Here is a 14,530-nt window from a genome sequence, read left to right as displayed (position 1 = left end):
TGTATTTCATTCCAAAAGAACTGAACGTCAACAATGCGGCGGCCTTCTGGCACATTTTCCGAAATACGTCCCACATCTACGTGTCCGACGTCTACGACGAGATTGTTGTCGGTATTGTCCAGGACGTTTTGTACAGTGGATCTCTCACTTGTACATTCGCATTGTACGACAGTTTCATCGTTTTTGCGAAGGGCGTTTTCTGATGAGATGCGTCCCACATCTTTATTTTCGCGAAGGGCGTTTTCTTATGAGATGCGTCCCACATCTTTATTTTCGCGAAGGGCGTTTTCTGATGAGATGCGTCCCACATCTTTATTTTCGCGAAGGGCGTTTTCTGATGAGATGCGCCCCGCATCTTTGGGGTCGTTTGAAATAAACGAAGGAACATTATTATGATATTTACAAACTAGTAGGGGGTCTGACATATCTGTCTGACCAACCTCCTTCACATTTTTCGATACACAACATTTTACCGGGAGAGAATTTCTCTCTTTGACAACTGCAGTAGGTTCAATCGTCGATGCCGACGATTGCCATTGTTTCTGTCGCCTGCAAAATAGAATGGACGAGGTTAGAAATATTTGTAAATATTTGCACACAAATTACTGAAATGTATTTTGTAAGCACTTACAGTTTTCTATAAGTTCTTTTGAGGGAGAGCCTTCTCCTACCCGGAAACGTCTGATTTGTACGTTTTTTATTTGCCATTTGTGCTTATTTTTTGCACAAATATTGATACAAATTCAATTTTTCAATACGTCTTCTACGTCTAAGAAAGAAGTTGTAGATGGCAACGCGGGCCTTTCCCCCACCACGCTACGCAAGTGAAACAAAAACGAAACGCCAACGCTGTGGCGTTTTCCAATTTCCCTGGCAGCAGCAGTTCGAAACGTGCTACGAAGTAGTGATCATCGAAGCAAAAAAATGAATTCGCAAAGCCGCAGTAAGTGTTTCTTTTCATCTTTACTTCCCGAGTGTCATTGACAATTACATTCCGTGAACATTTGTAATAAAAATATTTGTTTCGAAATTTGCTTTGTCTCATATACAGTGGGTCACAAAATTGAACCAAATGACGTGAGGTTTCTCGAGAAGCCGTACACATTAATTTACTAAAATATATGCTTTTATGGTCTTACAAAATGACAATTTGTTGAAATCGTGAGAAAAAGTAGTCAAGGGTAATTTTTGAACTTTTTTATGTGAGCGTATAATTAAAATTTAAATTAAAATATGTCTTTCGTAGATTCAAATTAGTTAGGGGTATACTGAAAATTTCGTCGAGATCGATCAATGCACTTAGAAGTTATAAGTAATTCAAATTACTTGGACAGAATTGTATTGAATAATTTACAAGCTAACAATAATAATAGAATAAATAAACAATAATAATAGAATAATAAATAATAGAATAAATATCTCTAAATATCAGAATCGACATCTCGCTTGGATATTTGGTGCAATGTTTGGGTTCCAATTCCTGTTGCATATATCCAGGTTTTACTGTATACAGAGATGTATAGATGAGAAGTCGCGATTTTCGGAAATTGAAATTACTTGTAACTTCTAAGTGCATTGACCGATCTCGATGATATGTTCAGTATACACATTACATACTTAAATTTACAAATGTCATATTTTAAATTTCCATTGCAAGCTCAGATAAAAAAGTTAAAAAATTGCCCTTTACTATTTTTTTCCCGATTTCGATAAATTGGAATTTTTTAAAACGACAAAAATACATATGTTAATAAACTAATTTGTATAGCTTTTCCAGAAACCTCACGTTATTTGGTCCGATTTTAAATGAGCTATTCTGTTTTAAACGGTGAGCGAATAATTTTGTGACCCCCTATATATTTCTGCGCTAATTTGTGTGGAGAAAATTTTTGTCTTCCGGAATATTTTTCCATGATACATTGGTTTTCTGTGAACTGGTTTATTCGTATTTTGTAATTCAATACAGTTCAATATATGTAATTGTCAATGAATATTCGTAAATTTGTGGATAAATACATTTCAAATTTCTCTGCAGTACATATTATCCATGTTTTTCAATTTTCTTTTAGAACATACCAAGGGAAAATCAGTGGGAGTGCAACAGCAACCGCAGGCGCTGTTGCAAGCACTCCCAGAAGAGGAAGAGGACATGGAACCGGAGTTGCAACAAGTACAGCCGCAGTTGCAACTCCAGCCCCAGCCGGAACTGCAACTGCAATTTCCGCCGCAGCTGCTGCCCGTGTTCCAGTTACAGCAACAAATGCAGCATCTGCAGTTGCAGCAGGATTACAGACCACCTCAACGGACGCCGTTGTTGCGACTGCAGCAGCAAGTTCAGCAGCAGCACTCGCGGGAGATCAAAGAGATGCGGTCGCAGGTGCAGATGCTGCAGCTGCAGATGCAACAGCTGCTCTGTGCAGTGCCGCAGCAGCAACAGCAACTGCAAGACCAACAGCAACAGCAAGACCAACTGTTGCTCCAGCAGCAGCAGCAGCAACAGCTATACCAACAGCAACAGTTGCTCCAGCAGCAGCAGCAGCAACAACAAAACCAGCAGCTGCACCTGTCGCTGTCTGGTGAGCAATTATTGCTTCCGCAGCAACCGGTGGTGCCGCTGTAGTTGCAACATTTGCAGCAACAAAGCGTAAGTCGTTTTCTTACGTTCCTGTTTGTACGTTATTTCTGCTATTCATTGTTTATACATAATAACGTAATATTTATTTTTCCAGTCATTGAGAAGTATAGAGCAGCGGATGGTACGACAATGCCGCAGGGCGATGAACCGGCAGCTGCGGGAAGAAAGGGAGCGTCGCGGCCGCGGCTCGGACAGGCAAGCTGGCTGCCCGTGCGGGTATATTCCCAATATCCTTGGCACGGGCCACAGTGCCGCTTGCATATGGCGTATGCCGCCAACCGGAGAAGGTAATTGGAGGCAATAGCCGTTAGAAGTGAGTATGACGATAATATATGTATAATATGTAATAATGAAAGATAATATACAAATATGATTTCTTTGATTTCACGAACTATTATTATTTAGAATTATTATTACAATTATTATTATTATTATTATTATGATTTTTTTTACAACCACTACTACTACTACTACTACTACTACTACTATTACTATTATTGTTGTTGTTATTATTATTATTATATTTATTATTTGTATTGTTATTATCATTATTAGGTGTAATTATAACATTTTCCGCTAGTGACGTTCTTGTCATTTATTCTTCTATTCCTTATCCTCTGTACTGACGATGTACACATACGATTTCCTAAATCCTTAGTTTTTGAAATATAATGAAAAATATCAGCAGACGTTCGTGCGATTTATGCGTCTTTCTCCGTTCCATTATTATTTAAACATATTTACATGTCTACATATAATGTAATAACAATTTAGATCATTTTGTTGGATAGAGTCTACAGAATTATTACGTGGAGAAAGGACCTGAATATCTGCTACTGTAAAAGCATAAATCATTTCCAAAATTGAATACTTGTAATTTTTCTAACAAGATTGATTATCTAAAAAGCTATACAAGTTAGATAAAAATGGTTAGCATACAAAAATTTATAACTCACTTATTAAAAGTTACAAAATGAAATAACTCTTGCAATTTATCAAACGTTGTTGAAAGTGGATGATTTTCGCTGTGAGGTTCATTTCGGATACGATCCTATTTCCAATGCTATATCTCGATTATTATTCAACGAAATCTTTTGCTTTCTGACTGTATTAGATAATTATGTATGGACAATAATTTGATATGCATAAACAGTGTATTTTCTTTGTAGTTATTGTTTATATACAGTTCATTGCGGGTGGACGATTTTCGCTGCGAGTGCCTGAAGATGAATACATTGACGATTTCCTTTAGAAGGATATACCAACCTTCGGCATTCGATTTATAGGAATTCGGAGAACAATATCGGGACATATTATTTTTTAAAAAAAGTAACCTTAGGCACTCGATTTATAGGAATTCAGTGTACAATATCGGGACATATTATTTTAAAAAACACTAACTTTAGACATTCAATTTGTAGGAATATTCTTCCCTTGGTTATTTTATATTACAAAAAATGTATATATAACATTTGCCTAAGGAGTTAGGTCGTTCATATATTTCCTAGGTCATGTGTGCAGTATCGTATTTTATACTTTGCTGTAACGTATATAGTAGAGCTACCGTAGCATCCGTGTGTCATTTAGGTGTATGCGAAAAGTGACGTAGCATAGCATGACGATAATTGGATGCGATAATTCAGGTGGCGTTGAAATCAGTTTCTGTTCGGCCTAATTTTCGATGAAACGTTGACTGTTTTACCGACGCGGAATTCGAAGTTCGGGCTCCACGCTAGCATCACCTTAATTACCGCTCCTCTCTTCCTTATCGACGAACCGAAGTCCCCACAAAAGAGAGCCAGCTGGAGCCATCTGTCGCCGAGCCCGCAGACCTCAGCCCGCACCCGCCATCGTCAAGGATCCGTCAGCCCCATCGATCCCGATTACCGGCCGATCAATAATGGATCAACCCCAGGCCCGGGAGATGTCACAAATCCCTATCCATCCCGGTCCCAAAATTCCCTACGACGGGCTCGTCGCCGATACCACGATAACGACCCGTCACTTTGCGTTACGGCGTACGATTAAGCGATTAAGCGATAAAGCGATATAGCAATTCTGAGAAAGCGTATAGAGAGGTTTAGATAGCGATTTGTAAAAGCGATTTTCGAAAAGTATGTGTGAGTGTGAGAGAAGTACAGCACTGGTGAGTCCCTAAGATTCTAATAATTGTGAATACTGAGTCCGGCAACGGCTACCTTCTTCGTCCGCTCGTTTATACTCCGCGATTTCGTCGTACTCCCCTTTTTCCAATCCCCTTTAAATTTCCTTTATTTCGACCCCTCCTCGACGCGTAACGTAAAGGAACTTTCCCGTGAACCCTTCCCACTCTGAGATTTCCCTACCCTAAGCTATCTTCCTCGCGTACTCCCCCGCGAAGTATTGTTACGGCCATCCCGGAAGTGCCGCGAAACACATCCCCTGTAATAACCGCTTATTGTCTCCCTGTTCCTCCTCGCCACGAAACGTGGCTGGGCGCCTAACGAAATTAAGATTGTAATATAGAGTGAACCCCCGAAACGATCACAGCACATATCTTATTGTTAGTAAAATAATTTGTATAGCTTCTCGAGAAACCTCAAGTCTTTTGGTCCAATTTTAAATGAGGTATTCTGTTTTAAACGGTGTCCGAATACTTTTGCGCGCCACTGTATATCTACAAAACGTATGTACTTAATTAATCGACTTCGAAAAGGAGGAGGTTACTCAATTCGATCAGTATTTATTTATTTTTTTTTTTCTGTGTGTGTTCACCGATTACTCCGAGATGGATGGACCAATCGGAACGAAACCTTTTGCATCTTGTAGGGTATGTCTTCCGATTGGTCCCATTAAAAAAATATTTTTCATTTTTTCATTGTTATTGCAAAATACATGAAGTTTTTAATCTCAAGATTGGACGATTTCAATGACCTTTCAATATGTTGTCTTGGGCATGATTCTGAACAACTTTTTCCTTATTTATAATTAACGGAAAGCTTTAGTTTCCGAGATATTCGTGAAAAACTATTGTTAATACTACATTGAATTCTACGTATGCCTACGTGTCTCTACCGGTGTATGAGTCGCGATGAAACCTTTCGTACCGATCGCAATGAAACCTTTCGCATTTAATAAGAGATATTTCCGCGATGATCCCACTTGCAAAAATGTATGGAATTTGTTAGCGTTAAAAATTATTGTTATTGCAATTAACCAATAAGACCGGTAAACCATCTTACGGCATCCTACAAATACTGCTCGTTCCACTAAAAAGTGTGAAATAAAATAATTTTTAACAAAAAATACAACCGACTTCGAAATGCACTAAAAAGTATGAAATAATTTCTACTTCATTTATACAAATTCCCAACAGCTATTAATAAAACCTATTTACTCGTTAAATCGTATACTAAATACATTTCAACCTTTTCGGAGGTGGCGCAAAATTAATAATACCCGAATATACGATGCTATCAATAACGATTTGATAGGTTGCTAACGCCTGAACTAGGATCTTCCTAGTAGAAGAAAGTTATTAATTTTGCGCCGCCTCCGAAAAGGTTGAAATGTATTTAGTATACGATTTAACGAGTAAATAGGTTTTATTAATACCTGTTGGGTATTTGTATAAATGAAATAGAAATTATTTCATATTTTTTAGTGCATTTCGAAGTCGGTTGTATTTTTTGTTAAAAACTATTTTATTTTCATTATAGGCTAATTAAACTATAAAAGTTGAAAAATTATCCTTCAGTATTTTTTTTTCACGATTTCAACAAATTGTAATTTTTGAAAACGACCCGGCACATCATCTAGTAGATTAATTTTTTACAGCTCCTCAAAAAATCTCATCTGGTCCATTTTTAAAAAGAACATTCTGTTTTAGAGGGTGTCCATGCGGAAAAAAATGTAATAAATAAATAAATAAATGAATATATATATATATATCAATAATAATGTACAATAAAATACTCACTCTGTTCGCAGATTACATTATACATAATACATTAATTGGCATACATACAATACAAAACATACATACATTTCCGTCTAAAGTGCATACTTTGTATACGTTGCATACGTTCTAAGTGCTTACGTGCATATTGTATGATTGTGATTTATTGTACATTATTATTGATATACATATACATATACATATATGTATATATTTATTAAATTTTTGTAAAAATTTAATATATTTCCTTTATTGTACATATAGTGTTGTAATTTTTTCCCTTCCATTATATTTATTTTTCAAAGTTTTGAACAAGTAAGACCATGCAAGTAAGACAAGTAGAGACCATGTGCTTGTGTGTGTATCTCACCGATATCATCTATACAGGGTGTTTCAGAACTCGCGTTGGTCCCGTGAAGGAGTGGTAGCTGGGGTGATTCTGAACAACATTTTCCCTTGCGAAAATGTTGTTTGAAGCTTCGTTTTTGAATTATTAAGAAAAAACACTGGCGAATCAGAGCGCGTATAACGCGCGGGCTCAGGGACGGCAGCGTCGGCTACGAAAGCAGGGCTTGACGCGTAGGTCGCGAACGAACGGTTCGGCACCCCGTTGGTATAGCACGATAAAAAAATTGAACTGGTTGAACATTTTTAGTCGTTGTTTAGAATGAATACGGAACCTAATCTCTTGTCGTCTGTCATTATGTAAAAAAGGAAATTCTAAGGATTCTAAACAACAAATAAAAATGTTTGAAATGGAATAATTAATACAAATTTGAAAACAATTTAAATGAAACTTATCTATTTGTCCCTAAATTAATCTGTTATGCTGAAAGCAAATAATTCTCACTGGGTCACTGTGTTGATTCTGAACATTCGAGGAGGGAACACATTACAAAGAACAGCTGATCTCTAGACGAGATCATTGAACTCACTCAACCACACGGTCACTATCACTTTTCATAAAATTTTCTTTCTAGTAAATAAACATTTTTATTCACGTTGCTATTGCACTGGACACAAATGAAATACATGTATGTTAGAAATAGTTTTTAAGTAGCTCACGCGATCAAGGTTCTGGGGTAAGTGCCATGCCGTTCCTCATGGTCCTCCTACCAGAAGATGCAAGATCTTCCCCACTCCGTGGCCAGATCCTTCTAGATCAACCTTATCTTTTTACACGTGCCATGCAGCACCATGACTTCGGGTCATCGGCCACACGCGCGTTCCTTCGAGGATCGGCGATCGAACTCTCTATCGCCGTTCCATAAACAAAACATCCGCGACTCTTAGAATTCGTCGCACCTCAAGTATCAACTACCGCCGGCCCAAGTCCGATGACAGACATATGGCGCGGGCTATCGATAGCTTAAAGAATCCTGAGAAATCCTTGAAAAGCAGGTCAAAGCCCCAAATGCATTGACCCTGCCACGTGTCAACCCCTGCACACGTGCTGACGCTAACAGGCATGAAAAGAGAGTGTGTGATAGTATGGATGATGCACAGCACGGCTTTCGCAGGAGCCGTTCGACGGAGAGTGCTTGGCTAAGAATGAGAGGGTATGTGGAAGAGAGTGAGTATAAGTATGTGCTTGGAGTGTTTGTGGATTTTAAAGGAGCGTTTGATAATCTAGAGTGGAGTAGTGTGATTGAATGGTTGAATGAGACAGGTTGTGAAGAGATGCCCCTCTGGAAGAGTTACTTCCAGAGGAGGGTAGCGTGTATGTGTAGTGCGAATGACGTTGTGTGGAAGGATGTTGAGCGAGGGTGTCCGCAGGGGTCCACTTCCGGTCCATTTCTCTGGATCGGGAGGATGGACAAACTCCTGCGGCGCCTGCGAGAATGCGAGTGCAAGTGTGTTGCCTTTGCGGACGACCTGACGTTGATTGTGGAGGGACAGAACCGAATGGAAGTTGAACGAAAGGGAGCAGAGTGGATGGCAATAGTGTGTGAGTGGGGTGCGGAAGTGGGTGTTAGTGTGTCCGAGGGTAAAACTGTGGCAATGCTTTTGAAAGGTAGTATGGCTGCGAGTAGACGTCCGATTGTGCGTATGAATGGGAAACCAATCAAGTATGTGGTGAGTGTGAAGTATTTAGGAATTTGGATGAGTGAGAGAATGCACTTTAAAGTGCATTTGGAGTACTTGAGGGTTAAGATAATGAATGTTGTAGGTGCGATGAGGAGAGTGTTGAAGAGTGAATGGGGTATGAGGAAGAGAGCGGTGAGACTTGTATACAAGGGACTGTTTGTTGCGTGTGTTATGTACGGTGCGAGTGTGTGGTATGAAGTGATGCAATATGAATATGCGAGAGATTTGATGAATAGATATCAGCGAGTGGTATTGTACGCATGCTTGAATGTATGTAGAACCGTTTCGACGGAAAGTATGCAAGTGTTGATGGGTACCTTGCCTTGGGACCTGGAGTGTGTAAGGAGGGGTGTGTGTTATAGACTAAGGAGTGGCAGTAGCGTAGGTGTGAATGAAATCGTTGCTTCGAACGACTTGGATGGAAGAGCGGTGGATGACTGTGTGAAAATGGTAGATGAGAGAGCGTATGATTGTTGGCAGAGAAGATGGGACGAAAGCGAGAAAGGGCGTGTTACGTATGAGTATATTACGAATGTTAGGTTTGCGGAGAGGTGTGTGCAGTTTGAGCCGAATGTGTATGCATGTTTCTTGTTGACTGGGCATGGGAGTATGAATGCATTTTTGTATAAGCGTGGTCTGAGTGTGAGCGAGCGGTGTTTATGTGGAGCTGAGCGGGAGGATTGGATGCATGTGTTGGCTGAATGTTCAATGTATGAGGATCTCCGGGACCTGAGTGAATGTGGTGTGGTAAGGAGAGAGGATGGTAGTGTGGATGTGAGTGGTGTGCTAGTATGTAAGGAAAAGTATGAACGGTTTTGTGCGTATGCGAGAGAGGTGTTTGAAAGAAGAAGAAGAATGCATGTTTAGCGTGAATGTGGGTGTCGTGAGGATGGCGCAGGGGGGACACGAGCAGGCTGAAAGACCTGTCGATCGATTCCTGCTTCGTGCCCTTTGGGGATTGGTGTCCCCACGCACCCGAATCGCTGGCTGACCAGTGCCGGAGGCTGCGGGGCCTCCATACATGGGAGTGGCTTCGGCCACGCCGATCTCACCAGTGGTCGTGACTGGTACCGCGGGGACCGGGGCGCCCTCAGGGTACTACCCTGATCCCGGTCGTGGGAAGGACCATCGCGGGGGCAGTGGTTAGGCCGCATGCTGGCAAGAGGGTCTGGTGGTGTGTCTCGACCTCTACTCAGGCTTTCGGCGGGTGAGCTGCGTACCCTCAGCTCGGGAACCAGCCTGCATAGCTGGTAGAGTGTTGGAAAGTCACTCGGCCCCACCAGAGGTCTGGTACCAGGTCCCGTGATTACCTGGTGCTGATCTGGTAGTCCACCGCCTTGGCGGGGACGCGCTGATTGGGCGTATCCCAATCCCACGCCCATGGGGGCCGTGTGGTGGAACCGTAAAGGTAGTAACCGCACGTAAAATCACGAAAGACATCTGCACTAACTAATACCGATACCCATTTTTGATATAATGTAATTTAATATAATCGTTTTATTTAAATAAATATGTTACTTTGTAAATTGTGTTTATTTCCTTATATTAAAAACGGCAATCAGTATTAGTGTGTGTAGTACATAAGGGGGGTCTGGGGGACACAGCCCCCCGGTCAGCAAAACGAATTTAATATGTTGTTCAACTCGTGTTTCACAGAAGCCGTAATTCTGTAGATTTACCATTGATTCTATCAACTAATTTGTTGATTGTTTGATTGTATTAACTGGATTCTTTAGATATCGAAAAATAAGTAATTAACATTACATTAATTTAAGCGTATAGAAACGTTGCTGTTGTTCCAACAAAGATCTTATTTTCACTTTAACGAGTGCCTAATAGGTAATGTGAGAAAGGAAATAATTTTCCGCACATTAACGGATCACTCTAGTTAATCTGCACATTACCTAAGTAAACTGCAGAATAACTGATTTCCGCACTTTAACGGTAACATATATATAGCTCCTGATCACTAAGTAAATTATCATTAGCAACGCTCATTTATTTAGTCCTTGATTATCATTTTGATAACGGAAAACCGATTCTCTTCTACTGACCGAGCTAAATGATAAGGAATCCTTGATTAACAATTTGATAACGAAAAACTGATTCTCTTTTGACGCGCTTCAGCCACTACATTCAATTTTCTATACAGCCTAGTTCACAATTGATTCGATTCTGTATCTATGTTCGCTTACACCGGCGAGGATCGCAACACGTAACGCGCCGATACGCTCTCTGTTGGCAAGAATCCCGAATATATTTTGCGCATGCGCACTGCAATTATTTATTATAAAACAAATTTGTAAATAATTAGAAAATTATTCACTCACAAACAATGAAAATGATATATTTCTAAATCACAAACGATTTCCAATCAATTACAGTTATCACAAAATCTGTTTATTATAAAAAATTACTAAAAAGTTTCGGCTTACATTATGACTGAAATAAAATTGCTAATTACAAAAGAACTAATTTGTTACAAACATTAAAAGTAGACTCACAATCAATCACAAACGATTTACAAACGAAATACACTAAGAAAAATGAAAAATAATCATATTTTATTATTCTGTTGCGAGATTTTTCGTAGTTTAGGGATTTTGTCCAAGGAACGTGGGTAAGTTGCCCGTGGAGCGCTAAAGCACTCTGCTCACGTGATTTATTTAAAGAAAAAGAAAACTGTTTTAAACTATTTAAAATGAACTGAACTTTTAATAACAAATAACTTTTAGTTTAATGAATTGGAATAAGAACAATAAATTGAATTGGAAATAAATGATTTTACACGGGTACTTCTCTTGAGCGTTTTACAAATGTTAAGTTTCCCGTAGCGGTTTTAGGGAGATTCTGGGGAAAAGGTTCCAGAGCGTGAGTTGGCTGCCCGTGGAGTGTAAAAACACTCTGCTTGGTGCGCGCCAAAATTAAGACTTCTTAATTTCGAATGGTAGGTTTTAATAAAACGTCAAGATTGAACGGAGTCAAGAGTTGTTCTGATCTGTATTTCAAAAACGCGTTACAAGGTAAGTTTCGCGGAGACGTAGCGTGGGGGTTGTTTTACATGATTGGTGGAGGGCGGTAACAAGAGTGGTTGTTTTGGTTGGCCGAATTTGTAGCGGGGAGTTCGAGGTGGCCGCCCGTTTGTGACGTAGCGATTTTTGGGGAAAAACCCCGAGGTTTTTCCAAGGGTCTTCTACCTTCGGCTGGTCGGCGTCGATGTTTCCCGTTCGGGACCGTTAGCCGCGGCAAAGCAATAAAGTTGACGGCAACGACCGTACCTTAGGGCGACGGTGAATAAAGCAATCTATTATCGGTAATAAACACGGGGACAACTGCGATTTGAAAAGAAGTTCGTGAATTTAAATTATCGCTCGTCGCGGATGGCCTGGAGTTCGAAAAACGGAGGTCATAAACATTTACGGTGGTGAAGTTCCTTTGAAATTAACATAGTTTAGGGTTGTTTTATTAGAGTCTAACGGGATAAGGTTTACGCGATGTGTGTTCGCGTAACATTAACATATTCGAATCGCGAGCCGTGGATAATTCGGGGCTATTTCGCGAGGTGGCGTGTCGATGAAATTTCGCGATAGCGTTACACAAAGAACAAAGGACAAAAGGACGAAGATTCCGCAAGGTTCCCCTATATACACAGCTCCTGATCACTAAGTAAATCATCGTTAACAACGCTCATTAATTTAATCCATGACTAAAATTTGATAACGAAAAACCGATTCTCTTCTACTGATCGAGCTGTATAATAAGGAATCCTTGATAACAAAATACTGTTTCTCTTTTACAATTTAAATTTGACGCACTTCAGCCACTATATTCAACTTTCTTTACAACCTAGTTTACAATTTATTCCGCTCCATACAGCCTAGTTCACAATACATTTTGAATCTATGGGCCGTATTCAGAGTCGCAACTTAAGTAAGGACTTAAGACGTTCTTGACTAAGATCGTCTTATTCGAATAAGCAATGCTTAAGTCGCTATGTATTCAGAGTCGGAGAATAAGACCGACTTAGTTAAGGAAGCGATGCTTAAGCTTTACTTAATTTGACATTCGGCTATTTCCGTCGATTTTCTACTGTACCAACCAATGAAAATGATTCTTGAAAATGTAGCATTATTTCTTACTTAGTGACGCGGTTTTTGAATTGAATTCAAATAATTGAGCGAGCGATAGACAGAGCCAAATTTATTAATAAAAAAAGCCAAATTTATTAAGAACAATTTTATAATTAATGTTATCACATACGTTATAAAAATCTCTTATATTTAAAGTTTCATTCTGAAATACGAACACAAAATAACACAAAATTAAACTTACGACTGAAATTACTGGTTCAAGGTATAGGTTGTGATATGACTGAAGATGAGAGTATTTTAATCAATAAATTAAACCAATTTGAGCCCAAAGAATAATGATTATTTATTGGCTCGATAGGCATAAAAAACCCTTTATTACATTTCATTTGACACAATTACTCAATGAAACGTACAGGCAATGAGTGCTTCACGTGTAGCAAATCCATCAATGCCATTAACATTTTCCACGTTTTCTAATAATTCTTCTCCATCTTCATTTTGGTTTTCAATTTCATCTTCTTCTACAAGAATGTCATTGAAAATTAAGGCTAAATTATGCAACACAGCACATGCAACTACCGTTGTTGTGGAACATAAGAACTTCGTTGTTAAACCCCTTGTAAGACATGGAAAACGGCGCTTCCAAACACCGAACGTTCTTTCTACTATCTGTTGGGTCCTGATCTGGATTTCATTGTACCTGTGTCGATCGAATAATTTAATGTTAATTTGTGCATCAATCAGTCGAGTAAAATATTAATATGGTTCATTTCAATGAATATTGGGTAAAATAAATAACTTAATGACATACCTGAACATTCAATGAAAAATATCCTTTTCTATTTCTGTACATTTCTTCCATGTTACTCTAATGTGGGTGCAATCAATAGTGCCATCCACACCTGGTAAATCAATTACATAGTATATGTATGTATGTATGTATGTATATGTGTATATAGAAAAAGTTATAATGATATAAAATCCACACCTGGTAAACCAATAGCTCCGTTTCCCTGTCCCAGATTATTGAATAACCTGCGATTTTTAGTGGAATTGTCTGGATCCCTGGGAAACTTGATATAGTCCGTCATCAGACTGCCTATTAGTGAACTCACCCTAAATACTATGCGGGAGACTGTGGGCTGAGAAACATTCATTGTCTCCTAGAATAAGCCACAATTACAGTATATATATATAGATAATCTTTATTTTTTTCTACTTCTTTTAGGAGTAGTGATATATTTATATGACTTACTTAAAAACTTGCAGTAGCATAATACCGCAAACAAATTAACAGCTGCGTCGCAGGAGGGATTGGTAATTTTAATCTCTTTTACCGTATTCGTGTACCCTAACCTACTCCCTCCCGTCCCATCACTGCACAATAACACCTTCAAACGCGTGCTTAAGTCCTCAATATCGTTGACTTAAAAACATAACCTCAATGAAGCCAAATAAGATCTCGTTTTCTACATATAAGGCGGACTTATTCAACTATGAATTCATAAGAGCTTAAGACTTTCTTAAGCATCGACTGTGAATCTACACCGATAAGCATTTACTTTTCTAAGCAAATGCTTAAGCTGATGCTTAAGACGTTATTTATTCGGCGACTGTGAATCTAGCCGATGCCTTAAGCATGTGCTTAAACCCAGCTTAGAAATAAGTTGCGACTGTGAATACCGGCCTATGTTCTCTTAAACCAGCGAGGATTGCAACAATTTCTTCCGGCTAGCTTCATGTAGGTTCACCTGAAGATTTTGCTTAAGTTGCGACTGT

The 14,530-nt window shown here is 39.1% G+C and overlaps 1 protein-coding gene across 1 annotated transcript; it reads right to left on the bottom strand.

The window, feature by feature from the left end:
- Window positions 1-13,063: 13,063 nt before the first annotated feature.
- On the bottom strand, window positions 13,064-13,873 carry LOC143305241 (uncharacterized). The gene is made up of 4 exons (XM_076689334.1): window positions 13,740-13,873; window positions 13,563-13,653; window positions 13,331-13,451; window positions 13,064-13,272 (listed from the first exon to the last, which is right to left on the bottom strand). Exons 2-4 carry the CDS (start codon window positions 13,568-13,570, stop codon window positions 13,225-13,227), a joined length of 177 nt encoding a protein of 58 aa, XP_076545449.1. The 5' UTR covers window positions 13,571-13,653; window positions 13,740-13,873; the 3' UTR covers window positions 13,064-13,224.
- Window positions 13,874-14,530: the final 657 nt, after the last annotated feature.

Source organism: Osmia lignaria, chromosome 7 (genome assembly GCF_051020975.1).
Source record: "Osmia lignaria lignaria isolate PbOS001 chromosome 7, iyOsmLign1, whole genome shotgun sequence".
NCBI lineage: Eukaryota > Metazoa > Arthropoda > Insecta > Hymenoptera > Megachilidae > Osmia > Osmia lignaria.
This window is presented reverse-complemented; position numbering and strand designations above follow the sequence as displayed.

Excerpts from the sequence above, each read along its gene's own strand:
- LOC143305241 (XM_076689334.1), bottom strand. Across the intron at positions 13,273-13,330 it reads TCTTATGTTCCACAACAACG|AAGAAGATGAAATTGAAAAC; the intron begins GTAGTTGCATGT and ends ACATTCTTGTAG.